Raw genomic sequence first — 26,670 nt, forward strand, 5'->3', positions numbered from 1 at the left:
TGTTAGTGAGGGACTCATCCCAATAATTGCATTGACCATGTGTATATGATTCAGTACTACTCACTAGGTGTTCTCCAAACCCATGAGTGGTTAGGTTATCACTGAACTTAATTTTTCCTGGTCAATACCCATTATGAGTTTGTTTTTTATAGTGCTTATAGCCTTAGACCTTAGTCCATCCCTTCCTTTGCTGCACATTGGGCTCCCCACATTTGCCATCCTTGCCTGTCAACTGCCCTTCTCTCCAGATCTTCCCATTTCATGTTGAGGTGCTTGATGTCGTTCAGAACTGTTTGTTGCCATGTTATTTGCGGTCTTCCTCTCTTCTTGCATTTTTTCTGGCTTCCATTCAAGGGCTGTATTTGGTAAGCGTCATTTACCAGTCTACTGGGGGGAGTTGAATGAGGAGAAAAGCTGCTAAAAATTACCAGGTAAGAAGTTTCTTGGTCTGTTGCACAACTTCTCTCCTCATTCATCATTAATGGGAAGTAGCCAGCAGTGAATCACAGAAGTAGGGGGAAAGGATAAGCAGGTTTAATTATAGCAGAATAATAGGCAGGAATAGAAGATCTCCCCTCCCTCCATATAAAGTAAGGAATTGTGGTAAGCAGCCCAGACACATGTTCCTACCAAAGGCAGCTGCTGCTGCAGAGGAATGAAAATGTACTCATTCTGCAGGTGAGGTTACTACGCTTTCCTCAATGCCACTAGGGCAGAGGTGGGCAAACTATGGCCCGTGGGACCATCCTGCCTGGCCCTTAAGCTCCCTGCCGGGGAGGTTAGCCACCCAGCCCCTCCCCTGGAGCCTCAGCTCACCATGCTGCCAGTGGTCTGGGCGGTGGGGCTGTGAGCTCCTGCCAGGCAGCGCGGCTGTGAGAGCCACCAGGTGTAGTGCATTAAATTGCTCCCTGTATGAATGTGCTATTTTATGGAGAATCAGGACTGGCAGTTGTGAGTAGTACACCGTAAGTAGCACATTCTTACAGGTAGCAATTTAATACACTACACCCGCGTAGGGAAGGCCGTGCCTCCCCAAACAGCCTGTCCCCTATCCGCCCCCTCCCACTTCCCTTAGAACCTCCGACCTATCCAAACCCCCTCCCCCCGCCCCCATCCCTTGACTGCCCTGACCCATATCCACACCCCAACTCCCTGACAGGCTCCATGGGACCTCCTGCTCCTTATCCAACCCTCCCCACCCCCTTACCATGCTGCTCGGAGCACCAGGAGTGGCAGCCGTTAAGTAATGCACTGTAAGTAGTACATTCCTACGGGGAGGAATTTAATACACTACACTGGCCCTCCATACAGTTTTGGAACCCCAATGTGGCCCTCAGGCCAAAAAGTTTACCCACCTCTGCCCTAGAGACTCTTGTGAATAATTTCCCAGATGCCTAGCATGCCAACCGGTGGAGATTTTAACATCTTGTCTGCAACAACTTTTCAGCTATCAGGCCTTGGTATTTTGGATGGAATGAGATGAAGGGGGTACAGTTGGCAAAAGTACTCTCCATATGCTTGAGATGTATCTTTAGCGTATTAGGAATGCTTACTTATGGGAAACCTTCCAGAATGAGTGCTAAGAGGTAGAACAAAATGATGGGAGAACTCTTTCTCAGGGATTGCGGATTGAGGAATTTACTCATGAACAGAGGTTTCTGGAACTATAAGAATATCCTTTTTCTCACACCAGCAGCGTGGTTCTTGTTTAGACAGGGGAACTAATTCCAAAACTTGCCTGTTGGAGGGAAGGGCCATCCTGGGTTTGCATTCAATGTGGTGTTGGGTTTTTTGTTTTCCCCTTTCCCTCAAGTATCTTATTAGTGAACATGTAACATTTTAAAGACAGTGTGGCTGCTTTTTAAAACCCAAATAAAAAAACCTTAAGGCTCAAATATGTCTTCAAAGAAAAAGGGGAAACATTAAAACCTTTGAGCTAAGTGAGCTATAGTGAGTTACTGACAGCAGTTTTGAAGGTTATTTTTATATCTAACAATACAAATGTGAAAATACTGCATGTCACATGTACAAGCAGTTAGCATAAAAACTATTTCAAACTGTTTTGAAAATACACAGAGTGCTTGTTCCCTTCAATTGTTGTGAAAAGTGCAAAACCTATGTCTTGGGTTGCAGTGTACTCATAGTAACATTTTAGTATCTGATATTCTGATTTTAGATTGCGAATACATGGGTCTTGTGTACAATGGGATTTAGCTACCACTGCAACCCCCTCCATAGCAACAATTTACACCAATGAAGTGTGGTTTATTTGAAATGAGTAAGCTGCCTAGATATAAATCATAACTAGGCTGAGGGTAGGCAGGGGTGTAGCTACAGCTAGTATAGTATAGGATCTTGAAAATGTTTACTCCTGGTTTGTGTTTATCAAGAAAAAACGTTATGGTAGGAAAGTTTCTGTAAAATGAATTTCGAAGTAACAGGAACAATGTAGCAATTACCTATGCCTAGACTACTTCCTAGCTAGAAGAATGAGGGAGATGACAGGGATATCTAGTGGAAGAACTGACTGACAGTATACGGATGGACCTGAATTCGGATGCCAATTACTGAAAATGCAAAAGGAGATGAAGCAGTATCACCACCTTTATTGGAGGGCCTTGTTAATAAAGGGCAAAGCAGTCAGAAGTATATGAAATGTTATCTTGTCTACACTGGCCTAACCCCAATCCCCACAATTATTTTGAAGAGGAATAGTTGAGGTGTATTAACCTTATAGAAGATTAAATTACACAGACATATCAAATGCCTGTGATGTAAGAATTTGGCTTGACTACCTCCCGGCAGCCGGCTAATCCTCTGAAGATGCAATTCTGAGGAAGTAAGGAGTGTTGAGAGATATCTGTGACTTGTCCAGTGTAGAAGCCCTAGAAGCAGGCTGGCTGGCAGGCATTGAAATGTCCCAACATTGAAATGTTCCTAGCAATAGAACAAATCCTTCTCATGATTAGGAACTGTGTGTTAAGTCTGATTTAAGAGAGTACCTGTTGCTCCAGGTTGACTAAGCAGTGCCTTTCTACAATGCGATCTGATTATTCCCAGAGGAGGGCAAGGCATAACTATGTGGTGTGTCTTACGAGTATAGCTGATGATAGTCTCATGGTCCCCATCTCCAGCTGATGCAAGAAGAGCAGTGGTGATGGGGTATGGATTCCTCTTTCAAACTTACCAGGAGAATTACTAAGGCAGTAACTGAAAAGATTTGTAAGAAAACCTAAACCCCAGGATTAGTCAGCTCCATTATAACTAGTCATAAGAGAGACTAACAGTGGCAGATCAGAGAAGAAATGGCTCACTGATAGCCTTAAGTAAATGAAACAGCTAGAACTGGGCTGTAGTTCCCCCTCCCATTATGTAATAATGAAATGCCTATGGATGAGCAAATCAGCAGGTATGTCACTATCTTGAGTAAATGAGGACCTAGCTGTTCCTGATTCAGTCTGCCTAAAGAAAATGAGGCAATAGCATAAGCAGTCCATATGAAGTCATTAAATAATAATAGCTGGTATGCTCCTTAATGAAATTGGTTTCTCAGGCTGAAACCCTAAGAGCAAGAACTGGGATATTAATTGGAGAAAATAGGGTTCTTGCCCTCCATGACTTAATCAGGCAACCTGACTCAGATCTACAAGAATGTGGACATTTACCCCCAAATTAGTGATGTTCTCAATGGTTGGGGATGTGAAGGTGACTCCTGCATTGTATGTTACTAGAGAACTCTGAGATGAATTTCTGATTGGAAATGAATAGGTAGAGACTTTCATCAAGTACTGGATTATTACTGTCTTGTGGTTGCAAGTACTGAAACATATACCACTGGGGTATGTGAGAGGGGAAACAAGTTTTAATGCAAAACAAAACTGTAAGCTTTCAACTGTTAATACTTTACCAAAAGTAATCTAAAATCTGATATTTTGTGTGGGATGGCCCAGAGTGATTACCAGGGATGCAAGGGTTAAATTGTCAATGTTCAGGCAGTTTCCTTTTGAAGAATAGACTTTAGCCTCCTGAGAGTATTCTTTCATACAAAGGCAAACCAGATAGCATCACTTCTGATAAATGTAACATACAGCCTGCTGTACTGTAAGAGGATATTCCAGAAATTGACCCTGGCAGTGTGCTTGGAAGGGTTTCTGAGAAAGTGCATAGCAGAATCATTCTAAACACTGATGTCTTTTTTCTTTTAACTGCACTGCAGCCACAAGTTGGAGACAGTAGTTTAGTTTATATGTACCAGGCACCAAATTTCAAAACTACTGGATGTGGAGGAGCAACTATGCTGCCTACCGAGGGACCACAGCTTTAGACAGCTGGGCATTGAACTAGCACTGATCTTTCCATTAGCTTTACAATTACCTTTACCTGCCACTGATGAAATGCAGCATGCCCTTCAGTTTCAGGCTGGCCTTGCAAGTAACAAGTAAGTTGATCAACAGGCAGTTGCTTAAGATGTATAATTTACAAGTCTCTTGCAGTGTGCAAGTTCTGAATGGTTGCACCTGCCAATAAAAATGCAAGCTATTTCTGAAAAAGCCTTTCGCTTTGGAGAGGAAAAGAAAACAGGCACTCTTCTACTGTAACAGTACGCCCATACTGTGAGTTGCAGTGGTTCTGATGTGTGCAATTCCTACTTTACTAGTCCAGTTGCATCCATCCTGGTTCACTTTACCCAGCTAGTCTAACAGTAGGGGTGAGGAGAACCTATTTTTCCCCCCAGAGTGGAAATATTAAAACTCTATTTTATTAAGTGTTTGGGCCTCAAACTAAAGACTGCATCTAAATGCATTTTTAAAATGAAAGTAATGCAGAGAATAGGAAGAGAGATTAACACTTTCATTTATTTCTCCTCTTTCCTTTTTTCATTATTCATGCTAGAAATTTACTTAATAGTAATATTTTCCATCTATGGTAAAGAGACTGCTACTGTTCAAGTAATAGATTTCAGTTTAAGAAAAGTCATCCCCCTTCTTGCCCACATTTTATCCTGCACAAAAAGAGCCCTAGGGATTCAGTCTAAAAACAGATACCTGATCACTTTAAAAAAAAAATTAAGTCTGCTTAGATGAAATGGAACATTATTCCCTTCTAAAGTTGCTAGCATGCAAAGAATTCCACAACCCTAAATGAGGATAATGCTAGATGTTAGTGAAATAAGTTTTCCCTGGTGGTGTTATGCATCAGCCTCTGTTGAGGTATCCCTCTGCAAGCCACTTGTACTGTATATGCTGCACTGCTTAGGTACAATGAACCATATACTCCATTCCACTGCAGAAAGGGGAGCAAAAATGAGTAAGATCATGCAGAAATTAAGGTGGTGGGCTTGGAAGAGAAAAGCCACTGTGTTTTCAGTTGCTAGCTGCCATTTGCCTGTCCATGTAGTTGACAAGTCACCCTATTTCCCCCTCCCTCCCTCAGCACTTATTTGCCTCAACTATGTTAATACCGTGCAGAGCGGTATTAGCTACTCACCCTACACTCGGAATCCCAGCTACTGAGGAAGCAGGGAGACTTGTAAACCTCAAGGAAGCTTGAGTGGAGACTGACTAATCCATACTGCATGCAGATAGCAGACACATAAGCACAGGTCAGTGAGATTCTATAATCTGTTTCCATACATACCAAAAGTCCACTCTACACACTTTGACTACACCACATAATTCAATACACAGCAGAGACCAGACCAGGGGGAGCAAAGGCACAAGCTAAAACTATCAAAACACAAGTACTTAATGTTTGGCACCTAAATAAGTGGGGTGATGTGTGAAAGTGCTGAGCACCAGTAATGAAAATGGGAGTTAGAGGGGCCCAACAAGTCAGATCCCTTTTGGGTGGGGGAGGAGACTTTAATCACCCTTATTTGACAACTTTGGCCACCGTAGTTTAACTCTCTTCCCCTTTTATATGCGGAAAGGGCCTAGAAGACCAAGTAAAGCAGAAATTTTAACCAAGAATTCCATTATTGGGTGGATTGATATTAGGCTGCCATTACATGCTTTCAGCTACAATAAGAAACTATTGCATATGCTGCATGAAGTGATCTTTCATACACTAGTGCTATTTTGAGTTAACATTAAAATGTGAAACAAGGTACCAAGCTTGATGTCTCTGGAAAGAATCAGGGTTACATTACTTCAGAAAAAAACAGTCAAACAAAACTTTATTACAGAACTGCACTTGGGATAAAGCATCAGATGACATGACCAAATTGATGGCATTTGAGGGTTTTGTTTAGGGTTTTTGGTTTTGTTTTGTTTTTTTTTTAAATGGAAGGGAGCTGGGGAAGAGAGAGAAAACATACCTATCTAGGTTGTACTTTCTATCTCTATAGGTAGGGACCTATGTAATTCAACACCATTGAATTCATCCCTTGCCAGAGCTGTGTTCTAGAATCTAAGCTTTAATTTAAAATAAATAAAATCCATCCCTCATGTTTGAGGATGTAACCCTGAAATGATGCAGCTTGTGTGCAATGCTGCAGTGTTGTCTTCCTGACTTCAGAAAGACTAGCACACTCCTCCATCTCAAAGAGACTTAACTCTGAAACCTAAAATGATGAGTTAAAGAGATTAAGTATCAGTATTAAAATATGTAATCAACACTATCCAACTAATGAGCTTTTCCTGTAAGTCCAAGATCCCTTCTGTACACTCACCAAGTGCCAAAACCTCTAGTTTGTCCCGCACACTTTAAATGTTACCCTTTTTCAGTACCAAATTCTGCACATCAAGAACTAGAAATATGGGACTGGTCTAAAATAAATTGAACATAAAACATTCAGGGCTCCTGTACTGCTTGTGTTATTAATCTCATATTTAATGAAAAACTTCTTGCTGCAAAAATGACACCAGACTGCCTGAGAACACTGCTACAGAAGATACGTCCATCTTGCCACAGAATACAGTGGACTTGTCCAGGGGCTTGCCTTGGCATATTGTTAACCTACATATAAATTATGACATTTCAGTTACCAAAGAAAGATACACAAAGACTTCTGGCCACATACAGCCCATAATTCTGAAATTTCATTCTTTTGGTTGTTTTGTTTTAACCCAATTATCTAGCCCATTAAGGATTGGAACATCACATTTGCAAAATAGCCTCCAGGAAAATTACGGCACCAGGTCAAAGGTTTGTTTTTGTTTTTAAGTTAAAAAAAAAAAAAGAGATGGGTGGCAGAGTGAGGGTTATACTAACTTTCAGCTCACTGAAATGCAAATAGAAATATTAAAAGTCTCCGAACTCAGGCTGAATAACAGGGATGCTAGTACACAGCCACCCTTACACCAACACAGTCTAGGACACTGAAGTATCTAACAAGATTACTCACCCAATTATTTAAAAAACAAACCAACCAGCAACGTTACTAAGAATAGCTCACTAAATATACAAAATTACATTATCTAGGTACAGTTTATTGCAAAATCAGGAAGGAGACAGCAAACTAGAAGTCTGAGTCTTTCCTTTCAGATTTTTATCACCTATTCACATTTCAGTCACTCACACATGCAGATGCGTGTATACATGCGTGCGTACACACACATGTATACACACTCTGTACACACTATTTCTGAAACATCTGAGCGTTCCCACACTCTTACAGGAAACCACACCTTATTACATTTCCATTTAAAAAGATAAATTGAGGTCATTTATCACAGGACTATAAAATCCTCCTAGAACACTTGAGGAAACAATTAAATTTTGGGATTTGGCTTTCCAAAAACCATGCATAAAAGGAAAGCGTATAATTTCAATAGCTCTAAGACTACTTTTAAATTTAACAAATTACTCTTCAGGAGTCTGTACAGAGTTATTAAGTTAATGGAATTGTAAAAGTAGCCTAATGAATGCCTGTAGTAGCTATCTCAAATAAAAACTGTTGTACTATAGTAAACGCTGTTGATGGGCACCAAATCTCTAAATTTAAACAGATCTAACAATTGTTTGCTTCTGGATTAACAAATTCTAAAGTTACATTAAAAAAACAATTGTAAATTCTTTTGAGCTGCTAGAGTTTCATGAAAAAAAATCCCTTTCAAATTTTCAATAAATATATCAACATTAAAAATCTAGTTAAGACATGCAAGACAATTTACATAAACCAATAACAATTCAAATTTTATAATAAAGGCAACTTGCATTCAAAATGAACTTTACCCTTATTTTATTCAAAGGGTAAACATGAATTAAACTCAGCTGTTTACTTGAATTACAAAAGTAACATGATTCAATATGAAAATAAGAAACTGTCTACAAATCTCTGACAGTAATAAATTGCAATATACAATGCATACAGGAGTTATACAGAGCAACAAACTCTTGTACAAAACAAAAATACTTTAATACCCTTAAAATCCAATTTTTTTTAAAATTCATGAAAAAAGATTTGAGTCAGAATTCACACCTCCATTAGTCAAGCCTCAGGTAGCTACATTACAGCTATTTAATGTACAAAGAGACAACTCTCTCCTCTGTCATTTTAAACTAATGTCTCTTCTCACAAGTTGTACAGCTTTCTTGTCTCTCTCTTCCATTCCCAAATCCAAAGCCTTCTTCAAATCATGAGAACTGAATTTGCTGAACACCAGAGATCTAGAGAGACCGGGGGGGGGGGGGGGAAGGGAAAGGAGGGAGGAAGAACGTAAGCTTAGTTTCAAGTTTCCATCCTCGAAAGATGTATCACATTTAGTAATCTTGCATGGTCGTAGTGTCAGAAAGGCATGACAAATACAAGGTCTAAATACAAGTTATTCTCATCTCTTTCAGACTGGGGGGTGTTGAAATAGGGCTTTCAATTTTAGCAACAGAAGGAAGAGAGTGCTTGAGAGGATACTGTACCTGTTGATAAGATGTTGTATAAACCATAACATTTTGCTGTTGGCCATCTGTAGTTATTAAACCTGCTGGCAACTGGTTAGCTAAAAGAAAGAGCATTTTAGTTAAGGAAGTTAGACAAAACTGCAGAAGACTTAGAACCTTGTTTAATGTATATATTATCATTCACAACAGAAAGTTCAGTTATGGTCAGAGGGACTATGGCCTCATCATATCTACTCCTGGAGTACTATAAACTCACATCAGTTTACTTTACTAACAAAAACAAGTTAACTGCCATTAGCACTGCAGAGTTGAAACTGATTTTATTCTGCATCAAATCATTATCTGAAATCAGCTTGCAAAATTTTTACTGGTGATGATGTATGAAGGCAAAAACCAGCTGTACTTTCCAATCTGAGGTGGACTTTACCATACTGGCCGCTTGAATTCTAAAAAAATTTCTTAGAGCATTGAGCACATAGTCCATGCTTTACAAGACATGACAGGAGAGTAGGATTTGTTAGTGGAGAAAATGGGGCAGTGGTAAGGGTAATGGTAGCAATTAGAGCTGTGATGTAGGCTTGGATGGAATTGTGCAGTGTTCTGAAGGACATGACAAAGAGCTTGGACTTAACACACAGTGACCTACAGGAAGCCAGTTAAATGAATAAAAAAGTTTTTGACAAGTAAACTGACTAAAGTGTGGTGTGGAAGTCAAGAGAATAAACGGAGAACCTGTTAGGTAAACATTATTGTAATTGTGGGTCTAAGCCCTGTGATAATCAAAGAGTAGAATTATTATAGAAGTCATTAGGAAAGCAAAAGGTAGAACTCTGATATTCTGCATTTGGAGAGAATAAGGGGCTGGTTTGGAAAGTCCAGCCATTTCTATATAAGGATAAGAGACAAAAACAGAAAAACCTCAAAAGAACCCTAAATCAGTTTCCCATGTAAAAAAAGTTTAACCAAACTTATGACAGAGCTGAACAGCTTACATTTGAGAGATTAAATTTGGTCTCTACCATATTTGGTTAAAAAAAATTGACTTTTATTGAATTAAGTTGTGCCCAAACTAAAAGTTACATGCAAAAGACACACTAAGTCTGAAGTTAAACTCTTCAGGCAAGATAATCCTGCACATATAAAAACTGTGCTTTGCAAGTCATGTATGTAAGAGATAGTGATTCTGTCTCCTAGTTCTGCCTCTGCTGGCTCTTAGCCAGGGCCTCCTGCTCCCTGCCAAGTCCTACTATTCGCCTCCAAAACTGCCATTTTTTAATGCTGGCATTAAATGACATGTGTGAAGTAACTTTCCCAATCTCTCAAGCTTTGCATCATAGAATGTACTGAAGCCTCCAGAGCCTAGGAAATTTGAAATATGATTGGTGAGCAGGTGTCAAGGCATTTCTTCAGCCTTCTGCTTCCAGATTAGGGAGCATCTCCCAGAGACCAAACTTGGGAAGTAGACAGCAAACTCACACAGTAGATGGGGGTATCCTGTCTTCACACCAGTTCTTGAAAGTGCTATACTAGTACTTCTAATAAGTACATACACAAATGGTGCTGTTAGGAGCACATGCTTCCTAGAAGCATAGGAATGTTTCCTGTGAGTACTACATCAGTGCCTGCATAAAGGGGTCATTCATGCGGTTGAGTTAGCTTTCTCTCCTCCACCCATTTTTCTTTACATGAGTCCTTGGGAAATTACATACGACCCCTGGGTCATTGAGTTCAATCTCCTGCTACTGCAAGCAACAGAGGTAGGATTAAAAATCCTAAAGGTTAGATCCAAACAATCAGGACCTGCAAGAGTTGAGGTTTCTCTAGCAACGTTAAGTCATTACGCACACAGTATTTTCTATTCCTGTTTACCTTGCTAAATGGATAGACATACATTACTGTTTGTCTTTAAATGTCTGGCAGAAAATATACAGAAGGCGCAGCATGGCGGAGTTAATGTTGCTGTTGGAAAGTTACCCTTTGCATTTGCTGACCTCTGACTTTAAACTGTGAATGTCAATGTTTCATTAACTGTGGGGGTTTTGCATTTTATTAAAATAACTTGTAAAATTCCATTGCAATGTTCCCATTTAAATTCTCAGAATCACGAGGCCTGCTGGAAACTGCCTTTCTGGCCACAAGAGCCTCCATAGGTTTTTCTACATTCTGTAGAGCCAAAATGGGATTGTATATGAGTGCAAAGTGCATCTCATTGCTTCAGCAGGTCACCACCTGGTTCAAGTCTATAGCTCATCTCTAACGCATTAGTTTAACAATAATTTTAATAGAGGCATTTACCAGGTATTTTTAAACTGGTCTGACTCTTGAAAGTGGTGAGAGCTCTCCCTCAACTTCTCTGCAACCACTTTACCACCACTACCCACAGGTACTTAAAGCAAGAACAGAAGACTCCACTGTTATTAAGATCTTAGTTCCAAATTTAAAAAAAATTTGAGGGACCCCTATGAACCTTCAGGCCCCATTGCAGGATATGGGGAAGTACGCTACAATGGAGCCATAAAGGAAAAGAATAATTTCACAAGATTCTTCTTCCCTCGACCACAGCTGCCTTTTTTCCCCACGTCCACAAAGTCTGTGCATTCTATTTACAGCAAGAGAAAGTAAGTGTTTTAGATGGACAGGAGCCAGAGAGGAGCCTCAATTTCTTTTTGGCAGACTCTGTGGCTCCACGCCACAAAATGTGATTTACTTGCTTCCCTCCCGTGCATTTTTGCAGGAAGATTGCATATGGGCTTGAATGGTTAGCTACTAAGGAAATAAGAAAACTTTAAAAACTGCATCCAATGAAGTGAGCTGTAGCTCACGAAAGCTTATGCTCAAATAAATTGGTCAGTCTCTAAGGTGCCACAAGTCCTCCTTTTCTTTTTGCGGATACAGACTAACATGGCTGCTACTCTGAAACCTTTAAAAACTATGTTTTTTAAAGTCTAATGAAAAATTACAGCACTAGTTCATGCTCTCAAAGCACTTCACATTAGGACTAGAATGTAAACCTAGTGCCATTGGATAGGATTACTAACAGCAAAGTTAATATCAAACGACTGATGAATAAATTCTGACCCTAGGCGCACAAAGCTTCCGTTGACTCCAATGAGTGCATCTAAATGCAGGTTATCACCAACACGTCCCAAATGAAAATTATGGTTATTTTAGATCCCACCCAGCTAGTCTGACCCAGGCTCAGTTACGAAGAAGAAAATTCTGATGATTAACGTTTCCTCAAATCTGAAACCTTAGAGGATCTACAAGTAGTAATGAGATCTGAATTAGCCATTTAAAAGTTTACTTACTAAATGCTTCTTCTGTGAGATCCTCACTAAGACCGTCTGCAGTTGTAACTGTTCCTCCAATCCCTTTCTCTCCTTTCATTGCCTTTAATGAAATACAGAAAATGTTTGCATTATAATAGTTACCTTAGATTGCTCATGATCCTAGTTTCCTAAAATGGGAACTTTTACAACTGCTAACAGAGCCTGTATGCAGCAAGGAGAAGTGTGACACTAACATCCAAGGACTGCAATGATCATGTTTCTTTAAAACACACACAGTATGTGAGCAAAGTATAAAGACTGCACTTTTATAGGAGATCCTTCAAATTCTGCAGAAGTAAGAGTCCTGTGGTAACTCACAAGAAATAGTTAGGTCTACCTTTTGTACCTATAATCCACAGCAGACTGCAGAATTCCAGGAATACTAAAAATGTGGCAAACATATGTTGGTTACATAAGCTTATTGGTTGCATTTTATACATGGATATATACACTTTCTAGTACGGTTCTTGGGATATGAAGTGGGAAAGAGAAGATGCAGTGTGGGTTGTTCCACTAATTTGTATGCTATAGCTTTAATGCCTTTTCTAATAGCTTCGGGGAGTAATTATGTACAGTGCCAATATCATACAATAGGAAGGTCACATTTAAACCCAAGATAATGAATTTCTTCCCCATAGTATCCAATATAACCAAAACCTGGGGTCAGCATGATGAGTTAAGGCACCCAATGAACTGTGTGCTGTTTCATCAGCCAGGCTTTTTGTGAAAACATCAAGGCAAGTACTAACGTAATGACAAACTGTCCATACATTTAAGAAAAAAAAGTTGAAGCCATTTCCTTTGTATAGTACTCTGAAGACAAGACTGGGAACATCATTTATAGCAGACAGGCAAAACCAGAGCCAACAAATCCAGATATTAAATGCTAGCTCCATTAGCCTATTGACACAGTTGGTAGTGTAACCTATGTCACTGTAAAGAAGAGGTACGTTTGAAACCAAATGGGCTTAAACATTTTCTGAAGAGCTACTGCAACATACAAGCTGCAATTTGCCGTCTTTGATGCAAGCTAGCCTAGCATTCAGACACTGCTACATGAACACAGGGAAGACGGTTAGAGTATAGGGTGTTCTACGTACGGCGTGGGTGTGCGGGAAGAATGGAGGGATGTTGAGGAGGGGAGAAGCAGCTTATTAGCTGAAAGTTCCTATAACTTGTTTGGATAGACTCAGTTCTTGTGTCAACATCTCATGCCACTGTCTCATAGGAAAACTCTGACTCTTTGGCATAAATTGCCACAGAGGGATGGTGGGTGAAGGAATAGAATATACATTAATCTCTTCAGCCCCCCAAAGTGGAAAAAAGCAGAGGACAGCTCTATTTTGCATGAAATGAAGGTTGCTGGAAGGAAGAAAGTTCATGCTAAATTCTGAGAAGACTAGAGGATATGCTAAATCTTGAAGTATCTTCTGCAATAAGAAATGCAAATGTTAATGCCAAAACAGGGTACTGGAAAGTACTTGACAACCAAAGCAAAATATGCTCAAACAAGCATGTAGCTGACAAGTTTTCATGTCACCAAAGTAATGTGTTAAAAATATACCTTTCCCCTTCGCAGATTAGAAATGCAATCTGATAGAATGTAGTGGGCTGGCTCCTCAGCTGGTGTGAGTAAGTGTAGCTGCATTGAATGTCGCTGAGGATCTGGCTGAGTTCTTAACAGGAGCACAAAAACTAATTTTTACCATAATGTTAGAAAGGTTCTTCAAAAACATCAGTTGGACAATTTAGCTACTTTGGAACAGCAAATTTGCCAATACTCTTAATTATGTTTTTAAGTGTTTTTTATCCCATGTCATGTTCTATTCTGATGTAGACATGGATGTTACATCAGTCACTGGATAGTAGATTCTGGGGTACGGTGCAAATGAACCATTTTCAGCTGTATATGGAGATAATAAAAAAGAGCCAACACTGAACACAGTAAGTTTGTCTAAACCTGTGTGGAAAGATAGGCTACCAACCTCTCTGAATTTTTGGAGATACAGCTTCAAAGGTTCAACATAACTATCAAATCCCAAGGTAGACATGGCAAAGAGAATATCCTCTCCATTGATAGTCTTTCGTTTCTCTTGATGACACCTCTCACTTGCTTCAGATGTTATAAAGCTGATGAATTCACTTACACACTCTTGCACACACTCCTTTGCATCTTTAGCAATCTGGTAAGAAAAACCATTACTAAAGTCACCTGAAGTTTGCTTAAGCTTCACTGTGTTAATAAACTGCAAATTAAAGTTCTACTTACTAAGCCTGTTCCCAAAGCTCAGTTCAGAGATCTGATCCTGAAAGGTGCCGGCCAGCCACAACTTCCCGTGACTTCACTGGAAGTTAGAGGTGCTGAGCCCCTCTCAGGATCAGGCTTGTGGGTTAAAGCCCTTAGGCCCACTAGTTCGGAGAGTCTTGCAACATTACACTAAAAACTTGTAGAACCCCAACTCTTAGTACGGGAATAATAAACTAGAAGATATGGGAATGTCCCCACAATAATTATCCGTAAGTAATATGCATATATGAACAAAACTAGTGTGCATATGCAAAACAGTCACTGGATGTCACCGCTGTTCCAGGTAAAATGCAGATAAAATAGCATATTAAATAAACTAAGACTATTATGTTACTATTTCAGGTGACACTGCAGACCTCTACAATTTCTGTAATATTTCACAGCTGCATTTTGTACGAGCTGTTACATATGCACACAGTTTAGAGACATTAGTGGGTTGCATGCTTCCCTTTCTTCTCTTTGGACACAAGCCATTATATTCACAGTCAGATCTGAATTCCTAAGTTGTAAGTGTAAGTGAATCTCATGGTACTATAACCTTCTGGAAATGGAAACTAAGAAAGGTACGAAATTGGAGTCATCAGGATGAATCTGACTGGACAGCACTTTATAATGTCTTGTGGGACAAAGCAGCTTCATGAATTTCTATTCTCCTTTAATTTGCTCAATCTTGCTATGGAGCCTGTATCTCAGGCCTTCCAGAACTAAATTTCTGCAGCTCAGCCAGGGATATTTTATCCTAATCAGATTCATAACTAGTGCTTACTTGGTTTGCCCAGCAGTGGTTTTTAATATTCTAAGTTTTCTAAACAAGCATTCAAGTGAACAAACAGATGTGCTCCTGCCAAGAATAAATTAGGTGAGTTAAATTAAAGTTTTTAGCCCATTAAAAATAAATTAGGTGATTTAGAATAGCAGAGGGGTGCTACAGCTGAGTATTTTAGGAAAGTAAATAAACAGGAATCCACTGAAGCATTATCCTTATTTGATGCTTGTTCATATGTGACAAATCTATTCCAGTTGGAATATGAAGAAGGAACCTTTGTATCTCAGAGTAATAGCAATCTTTATTCAGAACCCCATATTCTCTCAGACATAATTTTCAAGCATCCAGACACTTAGAGGTAGCAGCTCCCATTGTGATATTTGTGGCCAGATTTTCAAGACAACTTAGCACCCAATGTGCCAACTTCTTTGGAAAACCTGACCTCAATTGTGGGTGCTGAACACTTTTGAAAATCTGGCGTAAAGAAAAGATTAATGAATCTAACAATCCTACACTGAAACACTCAGGGGTTTTGAAAGCATCCATGACTGCCATGGCTTGCCTATGTCAGGTTATATTTTAATGTCTTGCTAGCTGTCTGATTATTTTGTAAGCTGTACTCCAAATCCTATGTAATATTAGAGAGGATTCAGATGACAATGACTGTTTGGTTAAGATAAGTAGCTTAGAGGGTTCCAATACTTAATCAAATCTCAAGTCTGCAGAAGTGGAGTACAAGTCTCATGAGAACAAGCTCTCACAAGCCTTCTCATAACTTGTACTTCTAGTAAGGCCAGAAATTAAAGCCATTAGAACAGCCTATTTTATGGCATTTTGGCGTCTTGCTTCTGGAAATACAGAAGTTCAAAGATGAATAACTAGATTTTTTCCTCAGATGATGGAGAAGGAAGTTCTTATTTCATCCAAACTGGCTCACTCATTCCAATTTCCCTGCACTCCAATCCAAAAACGTAAAAAGAAGAAGAAATCTCTTTCCTACAAGTTTAACAGTTGTCAATATTTGATTGCCACCATGCCTGATAACTTTTATGAGTGAATGTCTGGTGGCTATTTTGAAAACATTCGTTGTCTACGTAAAGCATTGTAGACACTAGATAAACACAAAACCTACTTTGGACCCGGCTTTTACATTTGTCATATCAATTTAGCAATCTCATTAGCCTGTTAAGTGTGTCCACTCAGGGGTTTGCATCAGTTTAAATTGATTTAAAAACAGTTTTAGTTAAACTGCTGCAAACTTTGTGTTTAGATAAGGTCTAAGCAAGCCAGCTCAAATATTAGCCTCTATTTTTGACCAAATAAGTCCGCTTTTATGTGGCAGTTATGCATAATCTGCATGTCTAGAAAAATACTACCGATCACCACAGCTACAGACTCCATAATATGGATGAATAAATAAGTAGTTTATATTTTTTATGAAAAGAGCAGTTTAATCTTTTAATTGTTGGATTCCTGTAACTCAAATATAGTTCAAAATAAATTTTGGGAAAACCTGGCCAAAAAAAATTGCTCTCAAAGAGCAAGCATACAGTTTCAGCAACTGAAGATAGGGATGTTGTACTGGAACCCAACTTTGCCTAACCGAAGAATGAATGTAATACGTGAATATGTTCTCATTAGCAGAACAGCCCTGTTGGATTTAACCATGGATATTACCTTTCCTGTCTGGGGTATGGCATTTTTCATTATCCTTGCCACATTTGCAATTGGAAGATATATATCTTGTTCTCTAAAACTCTCTTTTGAGCCATTTGTGTCTTCATGATCATTCATACTGTCCTCAGTGTCTAGCAAAATAAAGAAAAGTTAGTATTGGGTGCATTTGCCAAGCACCTTCAATCATCTTACCTGTAGTCTCCTTATTAATCCAGGACTACTAACATTCCAAACCTCTGATCAACTTCATATAGCTGCCATTAAAAAAAGCTTGCCACAGAAGTGCCCCTTCTTATCATCCCCTAAATGTAAAATTTCAAACCCCACCGGCAACAGCAAAAGAAAATGATACTGGTCTGAAATAAACCTCACTGAATAGTGCCAGTCGTCTAAGATTTAACAACAAGGGTGGAAATGGGAGATTCCCAACTTCCAAGTGAGTACTACACTTGCTTACAGCCCTGGAAGGCCCAGAGTTGTTAAAAATTAACACATGCGCCCATGACATTGTGGTGCCTAGGAAAGTTGTTTTCTATCACACCTCATCAATATGTATTCTTTTTATATATTACAATATTGGATGTGTCCATGTGTACTTCCCGACACCAGTTTCACAAATATTAAGATTTAATTTGTTTATTGAACAATGTTATAAATTTATTTATTTTTAAAAAAGAGACATTCCTCTTCCAGCAAAGAGGCAAGCAACATCCTTTGATATTTAACACACACCACCCCATTACAGGTCAACATAGAGCATATTAGTGTGGATTACTTCTTTTTCCCAGAACACTAGATAGCATCGGAGCCCCTTTGAAAGCAAACACTGAAAGTTGCAAACCCATTTTCAAATTGATCAAAACTGAATTGTATGCAGGGAGTCATTATGAATGCAGATAAATATCAATTCTTAGCTTCATGAATGATGGAAAATTAGTGGAAGAGCTAGACAAGAAGGTACAGGACATAGCAGAATACTATTAAGTATGATAAAGTAAGACACTTCCACTTTAACTGGTAGGTTTCTTACCATCATGAGGCTGTATTACAAAGTGACTACCACCAATGTATTCTCCAGCAATTCCTAACTGAGAAGCATCTGTTGTAGAACTGTCACCATCCATCTATAACAAAACAAAACAAAATCATGCACTCCAGTATACCACAAATGCTACTGCTTAGCAGTAGATTCATTTAAGTTACCTTGAAAGTAAGGGGCCAAATTCAGCTAGCATAAACAAGCACCTTCCTATTAAAAACAGTGTCCATTGCTCTTCAGTTAAGGTTGAATTTGACCTGAGATGCTTTGGCTTCAGTAGCTCCTTCATATTTAAATTTATAGGAAGGTACTTTTAGCGTAATACAGTACTGTTCATGAAAAATATTAGACCAAGGAAACATCCTTTATCATTCAAAGGGTTGCTTAATGTAGTCTATGAAAATGAAAGCTAACAATCCCTCTCTCCAGTCCCCATACAGGCAGAAAACAAGCCACAACACTCTCTCAGATTACAACCGGAGACTGTGTATTCTCCTTTTAGATTATTAAGCAAAACACAGGCAGCCACAGGTTAAACTACAAGACCATGCTAAAAAGCTGAGTGTTTAAAAAGAATTACACTGTTTATTTTGAAAAGTAACCAGGTGTGCTCTTATAAAAGAGTAGTATTTATGTCAATATAATTTTACATTTAGGTAGTGAGCCTTATATTAGTAGCCTCAGACTACCCATAACCCCATTTTCAATTGGTTATAACTTTTAAACTTTTAACTGCATGGGCTGAAGTTTTCCATGTTTGGCCTCTGCCTCAAACTGAGTTTCTGGAAGAAAGCTTCAGCAAAAACTCTGCAACCATTTGAGAATGAGAATAGGGAAACATAGGTAATTTTGCCAATTTTTAAAAAGAAATTCTAAAGCAGTGGTTCTTGATCCTTTGAGCTCAGGACCCATTTGTAAATCTTTATGGCCTGTCATGACCCAGTAAATAGTTTTAGTGCAAAAAACAAATGTTTTAGTAAGCCAGATCTTACCTACAATATATAGTATACATACTAAGTACTAAATAAGTACACTGTGTATACCACAGCAGTAGCTCCTGTCCTGCAGAGCTATCTGGGCTCAGCTCCCTACTCTGGGCATTGCAATCTCTGAGGTTGCAGTGCTATTCAGGTCTAGCCAGGCCAAATTTGTGAATGGTGCAAAGGATCACAGCACCACTTGCTCAAATTTGGCCTGGCTGGCCAGTCACCGTGGTGGAGGGACAGCTGGGTCAAACCTGAGCGATGCTGTGGCCCTGCATACCAGGTAGCAACATTCAACGCTAGGACCTGAGCTCAGCTGGCCCCGCAAGCGCGGAGCTGTAGGATGCACCCCTACAGGGTAAGAGCAGTGCAAAAATCTGTAACTGCCTAGCCCACCACCTCCCAAACACTTCCTAACCCCAGAAGCAGGACCTGGCCCCCTCGCCATCCTTTGACACATACTGGCAACCTGGTTTTGGGCTGCAAACAACTGGTTGAGAAACCCTGTAAAAGCCTCATTGGTTAGGAGCAAGAACTCAAAATCTGACTGGGAGTTAGTCCTGGGGCTACAGAGGTGCCTTTTGCTGTCCCCATGAAAATATGTCCAGATTTGGCCAAGTCACACTGAAAATTGCCATTTGCTTATAATTTTCTGGATGTTCTGTCTGCGCGATGCATGCTTCTTGGTCAATGACCCTCTGGCTTAATTCTGAAGCAGGCACACAGACCAGCAGCTCTGGGTTGTATGCAGACCAAATGGTTTCACCTCAATCTCTGTCATGAGCTCACCAAAAAAAGTAATTGAAATTTCTGCAAATTCAGAAGCATCTTTCATTCTGTTTGTTGTAATGGTCTGATTTTTCGGCAGAACTATTTTTAAATTGATTTTTTGATGATTTTTCAATTTTGGGGGGAGAAAAAAAACCCCATCATGCAATTAAACTTTGCCTGGGCAACACTAGTGATTCCCTCCCCTCTTCCCCCCAGAGACAACATACCAAAACTGAAAAAAAGATTTCTCAAAAACAAACAAAATCTTTTCACTTAAAGTTTCCATCAGAAGCTTTTTTAAAAAGTGGAACGTTTTGAAAGTTTTTTTCACGAAAATATGCTCTTTGCATAAAAGGCTGAATTTCAATAAAAAATTTATTTGAAAAATATCAAGCAACTCTGGCTGTTAGTATGTGCTATCAGCCATGATAGTAAGATTACATCTGTAATATGACTTACACTGCAAAAAATGTAGGGTAATTTTAATCAGTATTAATAAAACGTATGAAATTCTAAAATTTAATTTGTCATTATTTCAAGAAATCCACTTTAGTAGAGTGCACAAGTGGTCAACTGAGTAACATTATTATTATACTAGGACTTCTCCATTGCTTTCATAGTAGGGAAGCGGCAACAATCATCTCTCATTACTCTGTTATTGAGGAATAGCGGAGTTCAAGGCAACCATTTTAGATAAAGTGTGATAGCAGCAATAGAGTCTATCATATTCACTTAAAAATTAATTCCAGTTATTTAATGTTCAGCAAGACACATGCTGTATCATCATTTCCATATCTGGGAATTAAAGTAAATGTTTCCTACCTTCAGGAGTTGAATTAACCTTGTTTACTGTGGTTTTGTGTGTTGTTTCTTGTTTAAACTTACATAGTCATTGGCTAACAAAACCCCAACTAGTCACATCTGGATTTCTCCTTAATGAGAGAATGAAAAGCAATCTTACACCTGATCCTACAAAGGGATCCACCTCATGGATCTTTACGACCACAGAAAGGGTTTTCTTCAAGAACATAGTCTATACCAGATTGAGTACCCATTTTACTGCAACCACCAGCAATATTGCAGATACTTGGTTGCTGTCACTAGTGTGAGTTATCAGAATGAAAATGCTTGAGACCTGTCTACATCAGCAGCTTAGAAGAGGTCAAACTGCACCAGTGTTGGCTGTTACAGTAACAGGGGTGCTAGTATATCTGCTGTGGATGAATCCAAGGTGAACTGAAGAAGCAACCTTGTAACTATGTTGATAGGAATTACAAGATTAATAACGTTGCTAGTTTAACCACATGAACCTGGCCTAGTCCCCCTCTCTGGGCAGACAACTTTCTGTTGTGAGTGAACACAACTACTGGATACCACATGTTTCTAAGCCCTTTGGGTCTGGACAGTGACTGGTCACTATTCCTAGCCCTGGGTCTTTAGACATTCCAAGGTGAAGATACGTGTCTGACACCTCCCTTGGGCACTTGGCCCCCACAGTCCAGTCACCTCACACTCCAGCCCACCTAAGCCTCAAGTGCTTATATATGCTCCCTCAGAGTTCCACGACACTGTGTTAACAGTTTCCAAGACAATGTGGCAGGCAAGCAAGGAATACGGGCTTAGTAAAGGAATTTTTTAACCGCAGACACTTTACTCTTAAAAATCACTTGAGTTACAGATCTCTGAAAAATAACAGTCCTGAACATATTCTCCTCATCCCTGATCTCATCCCTTCTGCGACTCCTGGGTTTGATCAGCATCCTTAGGCTGAGCAGCTTTTCTTGCCTCTTCTCTCCTTAGCCTGGTCTTCTTGAGTGTGGCATTAGTCTGACATCCCCCACCCCTTTCACAGAGAGCATTCCCTCTTGGCCAAAGGGTTCAGAGACTTTATTCATGTGTCTAGGTTGAGGATCATCAGCTACTTTTCCAGCTCGGCTTCTGTGCAGAGTTCATTGGTCTTCTGGATGGGCTGGTTGTTGAAGATTGCTCTGTGCCCTCTTCACAGACAGTCATTCAATTTGTGTCAAGCCAGTACTACCAATATTGATGCTCTAGTCCACAAAGGAGGATGCAATACCACATGAAGGTCACACTCCAAAGTGAAGGTAGCAATAAAAAGTGGAGTCCCTGAAAAGTGGCAATCACACAAAAGAAGATGGAGTTTATGATGACAGACTCTCTTCTCCTCCCCCTCCCCCCATCTGCACTGGGGAATTTTAGGGGAACCCCCCCACACCTTACTCTTGCTTCCACCTGTATGACCCCACTTGTGATAACAATGATGCAAGCATTCATACAGAGTGCACTAGCCAGCCATCAGCATTTGAGGCAGTGTTGCCTAACCCTGCTCAGAACAAGTCTATTGGACACAGTGGGTAAAATGTCAGTGCCTATATGAGTGATTTTACTGATTATATGATTGGTACAACTGACTTTTTTTTTGGGGGGGGGAGGATTTTCTGGGAAAAAATGCAAGCACAGATAAGACCCAAGAAGAGAATTTATTCCATTGTTGGAACTGGTGGAATCTGGTCTTTTAAATTAGATGTTCTACCCAAAGACATCAAGAGTGCTCCTCATAGTCTTCTCACTTCAACAGAAAAATGATAAAGAATATTCCTTATTCATGGATGAACTTTTATGCTTACGGTCTTGTATCTTCATTTTTATAAGAGTTAGATTAACAGCAGACATAGGCTCTGGAATTTTCCCTCATAGTTCAACTGGGACTTTCATTATCCTGTCTTAATCCAATCCCAAACCCTTCCGGAGTAAACACTATTTGTTCCATGGTTTTGAGGTGTAGAGGGAAAGAAATAAACTAAATTTCAATTGTTGCTTAAGCCATCTGGAGCCAGGTATCAAGAGAAGAGATACCACACTAACATGACACCCTACTAATGTTTCTTTAGGTTCTGTTTCTGGTATTAACATGAGCCTGTTTAAAGATTGCTGTTACTAACAGTTCTGTCACAGTGGATAGTCATAATAAAATACTGGAGTTTTAAATTCAGACTTGTTTAAAATTAACATTTACAATAATCTGTCATGGGGGTTAAGATCACCATAAGTGTTTACTTAACATGCTCAAAGTCAGCTCAGTACAAGGCTCATACCCTATATAGCATGACCTGATTTATGCAACAATAAAGCACTGCGGTATACAGCTATGTTAACTGGCTACAAAATAATTCAAAAGCATCCAGTTTTAAACTGAAATTATTCTAAAAATGCACCAAAGTTCAATGTACCAGAGAAATACCCCCAGCATACAGTAATCTGACTCACTGACAAAGTGTGGGGGAGAAGGGCAGTGAGTCCTGTCAGACTGATACTTCTGCTAACAACAATGCAACTAAGCCATTGCTGCAAGTGGGTACTAATTTTCAGAACATCAGTGAGCCTCTAGAGGGAGAACTAGACCTTGGTTAATAATTTCAAGAGTGCCTATGCAAGTCAAGAGCCTATATCCCACTTTCAAAAATTACTTACGCATTTAAATTCTTTTTGAAAATGGGACTTGGCATCTTTGAAAACTCTGTCTTGACTTGAAGGACTCAAATCCTGCACAAGGGGAACTCTACTGTGTTCCTATTGAGGTGGGATTATACAATATCATTTTTAATAAAAAGGAGCATATTTCCCCGTTTGCGTGGTTACATAATGGCATCATACATGGAGCCTCGAACACACTGAATTAGTATAATGGATTGCATACCTATCCAATCAAAATACAACTACATTCTACATTTCTGTTTGAAAAATGACTTGAAAAAACAGATTGGCTTGGACAGCAACACAAGCAAATGGAGTGAGCACAAATAAAGATAATATGGGGTAATGTATCAAATTGAGAGTCATGAATTGGGAATTTGAAGTGGTCAGGTTAGTTCCATTCTTATTTGATATTGTCAATGATTTGGAAGTAAACAGCACAGTAATTTGCATGTAAATGGTCAGGGAAGTATTGCAACCACCACTGAAGACAGAGAAATATTGCAAAGAGATCTTGAGGAGTTAGAACTGGCAGGAAATTCAGTGAAATTGCTGGGGGAAATGGAGATTTAAACACTTGAAGACAATTCAAGAAAGGGAGGGAGAGAGGAAGGCAGGCATTCAGAATTGTACTAAATGAGCCTCATGGGTAATAGTGGACAGCAAATTAGTTTAGATGTGAATTTACACTATCATATTGCATTAAAAAAATGAGGTTCTGGGGCTGCACATAAAGATGTTCTGGAGCAGTATGCATTATTTCCTTGTCAGCAATGCCCTGTTGAGACTACACCTAGAATACTAAACTCAGTTCAGAACACCTCAAGATCATAAAAACTTAAATGGGATATAGGATTTACTTGGAAGGAAAAAGTAAGCCATATCTGTGGCTTGGCTCAGTGACAACTATGGAAGGACATAAGCCTACAAACTTCTGAGAAGTGTGAATACCGAGGAGAGGAAATTTAGCACAGTACAATAAAAAGTCCATAACTAACAATAACAGGAAATGAAAAATTTGCCTTAAGAACAGGGAAAACTCCCTAGCAATGTGATTTGTAAGACTGGAATGATCTCCCACAGGAAGTTAAGCAGCAGGCCTAGTTTAGTTTTAAATATCATACAAGAAAAAAATAAAACAAACAACATAGGCAATAATCTTGCACTGGCAGGGAAGGGACTAGAATAAGTTTGTTGAGCTTTCTGTATCCTCTTCAGTTGCTGCACTTGATTTAACCCAAATCCTGAGGTTTCCCCTTCATCTTTATTCATTGAATTTTGAAAATCCTAGAGTCTTAGCAATATAACCACTAGACAAAAGCTTGAATAGTCCACTCCATCAATTTAGATAAGAAACTTTGCCTAACGAGCATGTGCATGGGATGGAGAGAGAGGATGTTATTCCATCAATTTCTACAGAATTACTTTATTAAAATGTTTAAAGTCTTTATACATTTGCAACCTGTGAATGGATGCCCTGTGTTCTTCCTGCATCTGAAGCATCTCTATCTGCTTACATGCTCAATGCCTTCCCTAAGAGCTGTAGAATGACACTGACAAGACTGGACAGTTTTACTGCTGCTATTCAGCATCTAGGCTGTAAAGAGTTCCCTCCATGTTTGTCCACCTCTGGCCTACTACAGCTCACGGGACCGTCCTGCCCAGCCCCGAGCTCCCGGCCCAGGAGGCTTGCCCCCGGCCCCTCCCCTGCTGTTCCCCCTCCCATGCAGCCACACGGGCAGCAGGGCTGCGAGCTCCTGCTGCTCTGAGCGGCATGGTAAGGTGACGGCAGCGCCACGCACGGCAGTGAACGGGTTGGGTAGCGGGTCCCCGGGGGCAGTCAAGGGACAGGGAGCGGTTGGATGGGGCGGAGATTCTGGGGCAGTCAGGGGTCGGGGAACAGGGGGGTGGGATAGGGCGTGGGAGTCCCGGGGGGCCTGTCAGGGGGTGGTGTGGATAGGTCGGGGCAGTCAGGATACGGGGGCGTGTTGGATAGGGGGTGGGATCCCAGGGGGGGTGAGGGTTTAGGGCAGGGGGTCCCAAGAGTGGGCAGTCAGGGGACAGGAAGTGGGAGGGGGCAAATAAGGGGCAGGGGCCAGGCTTTTGGGGGGTACAGCCTTCCCTACCTGGCCCTCCATACAGTTTCACAGCCCGTTGTGGCCCTCGGGCCAAAAAGTTTGCCTACCCCTGATGTAGGCTCCTCCACACTATATATAAAAAGTGTTCTAACAGAAGCCCCTTATGCCAGTTAACTTGTACACTACCATGGTTACAGTTGCAGTATGGAAAGGCTCTAACAACAAATTTCTTCTTGTTGTTGAAACACCCACTAAACTGAGTGGCTTGGTCTGAGCGTGGTGGGGGACACCAGGAATAACTGGGCACAGTTTCCGTGATTTCTCTTGTGGGTTTCTGATTTTTTTTGGTGGGAGGAGGGAGGGCGAGGGAGCAAGCATGGGGGGAGGAGAGATGTGAACTGGAAAGAATCAGAGCTTATATAGGCTATTTAAGAAAGTTTGTGCAGTTCCACTACTTTTGCAGAGACTGAAACGGATAAGCAGTGCTCTGTCCTATCTATTCCATCAGCACAAGCACGAAGACACAGTCTGAAATGTTTTAAAGACACTCAATATTTTAATAACTGTCCTAGTACCTTTACTTAAAAATATCCTTCATTTTCTACTCTGATCCATTATTTTTGGCTTTCCCCCCCATAGATTAGTTACAATTTTAAGTCAGGGCAGAGGCTATTTGTCCTTCCTTTATCATATTTAAAAATATTTCACACGCTTATGAAAAATAATTTCTTCACCTCAAGCAAAGAGCAAGTAGAATTTTACCAGACTAATTCAGGATAGTTTTATTTTCAACCAATACTTGATACTCGAACATGCTGAGCTATTCAGTTTAATTCTCACATTGTGGCTTATACATTGTGATGAACTCTATTTAGTAAATAAATTTTAACTTTCATCTGTTTTTACTTGGCACTAATCCTAAGAAGTTAGACACTTTCTAAATAACATAGTTACAAAAGGTAATTAAAAATAAAGACTCTGAATAAGGCAATAACCTCATTGCTTAATCACAGAAAGATTTCAGATCTGATACCCAACAATTAATTTTAAGATTAAATAAAAATTAGATTAGCAATTTTATCCCTTTTAAAATCCTGATTAAAACAGTTAAATTGTCTTGATTAAAGTCAGGGATTAAAGCTATTTCTATACCACAGCCCACATCTTAGTAGAGTCTCATGGACCACACTGTCCTCTTGCCAGCCACAGATCTGTAGAACAACTTCCCCTATCCACAATCACAGTCTCCTCTCCCACTGGCAATCAGATATCATTTATGTGGCAAATACTGCAATTATTTATATTGAAGGGTAATACCAGGATATTTATTTTTAGCATTTTTTAGTCTAGTTAGCAGCTCAAAATGCCAACACTACATAACCAGCC

General features: G+C 39.8%; 1 protein-coding gene across 7 annotated transcripts in view; it reads right to left on the bottom strand.

Moving 5' to 3' along the window:
- Window positions 1-6,148: 6,148 nt before the first annotated feature.
- Window positions 6,149-26,670, bottom strand: part of NFYB (nuclear transcription factor Y subunit beta) — a 43,419-nt gene continuing 22,897 nt past the window's right edge. For 5 of the 7 annotated variants that reach the window (XM_073324068.1, XM_073324094.1, XM_073324042.1 and 2 more), the window contains exons 2-7: window positions 17,949-18,042; window positions 16,919-17,049; window positions 14,153-14,350; window positions 12,147-12,228; window positions 8,857-8,936; window positions 6,149-8,610 (exon numbers count right to left, since the gene is read on the bottom strand). In XM_073324068.1, coding sequence (XP_073180169.1) covers window positions 8,578-8,610; window positions 8,857-8,936; window positions 12,147-12,228; window positions 14,153-14,350; window positions 16,919-17,049; window positions 17,949-18,042 — 618 coding nt within the window. In that variant the 3' untranslated portion in view covers window positions 6,149-8,577. Of the gene's footprint in view, window positions 8,611-8,856; window positions 8,937-12,146; window positions 12,229-14,152; window positions 14,351-16,918; window positions 17,050-17,948; window positions 18,043-26,670 lie in introns of those variants that run through there. The other 2 variants (XM_073324084.1, XM_073324074.1) reach the window with 2 other exon arrangements.

The sequence above is a fragment of the Lepidochelys kempii genome, chromosome 1 (assembly GCF_965140265.1).
Source record: "Lepidochelys kempii isolate rLepKem1 chromosome 1, rLepKem1.hap2, whole genome shotgun sequence".
In the NCBI taxonomy this organism is placed as follows: Eukaryota; Metazoa; Chordata; order Testudines; family Cheloniidae; genus Lepidochelys; species Lepidochelys kempii.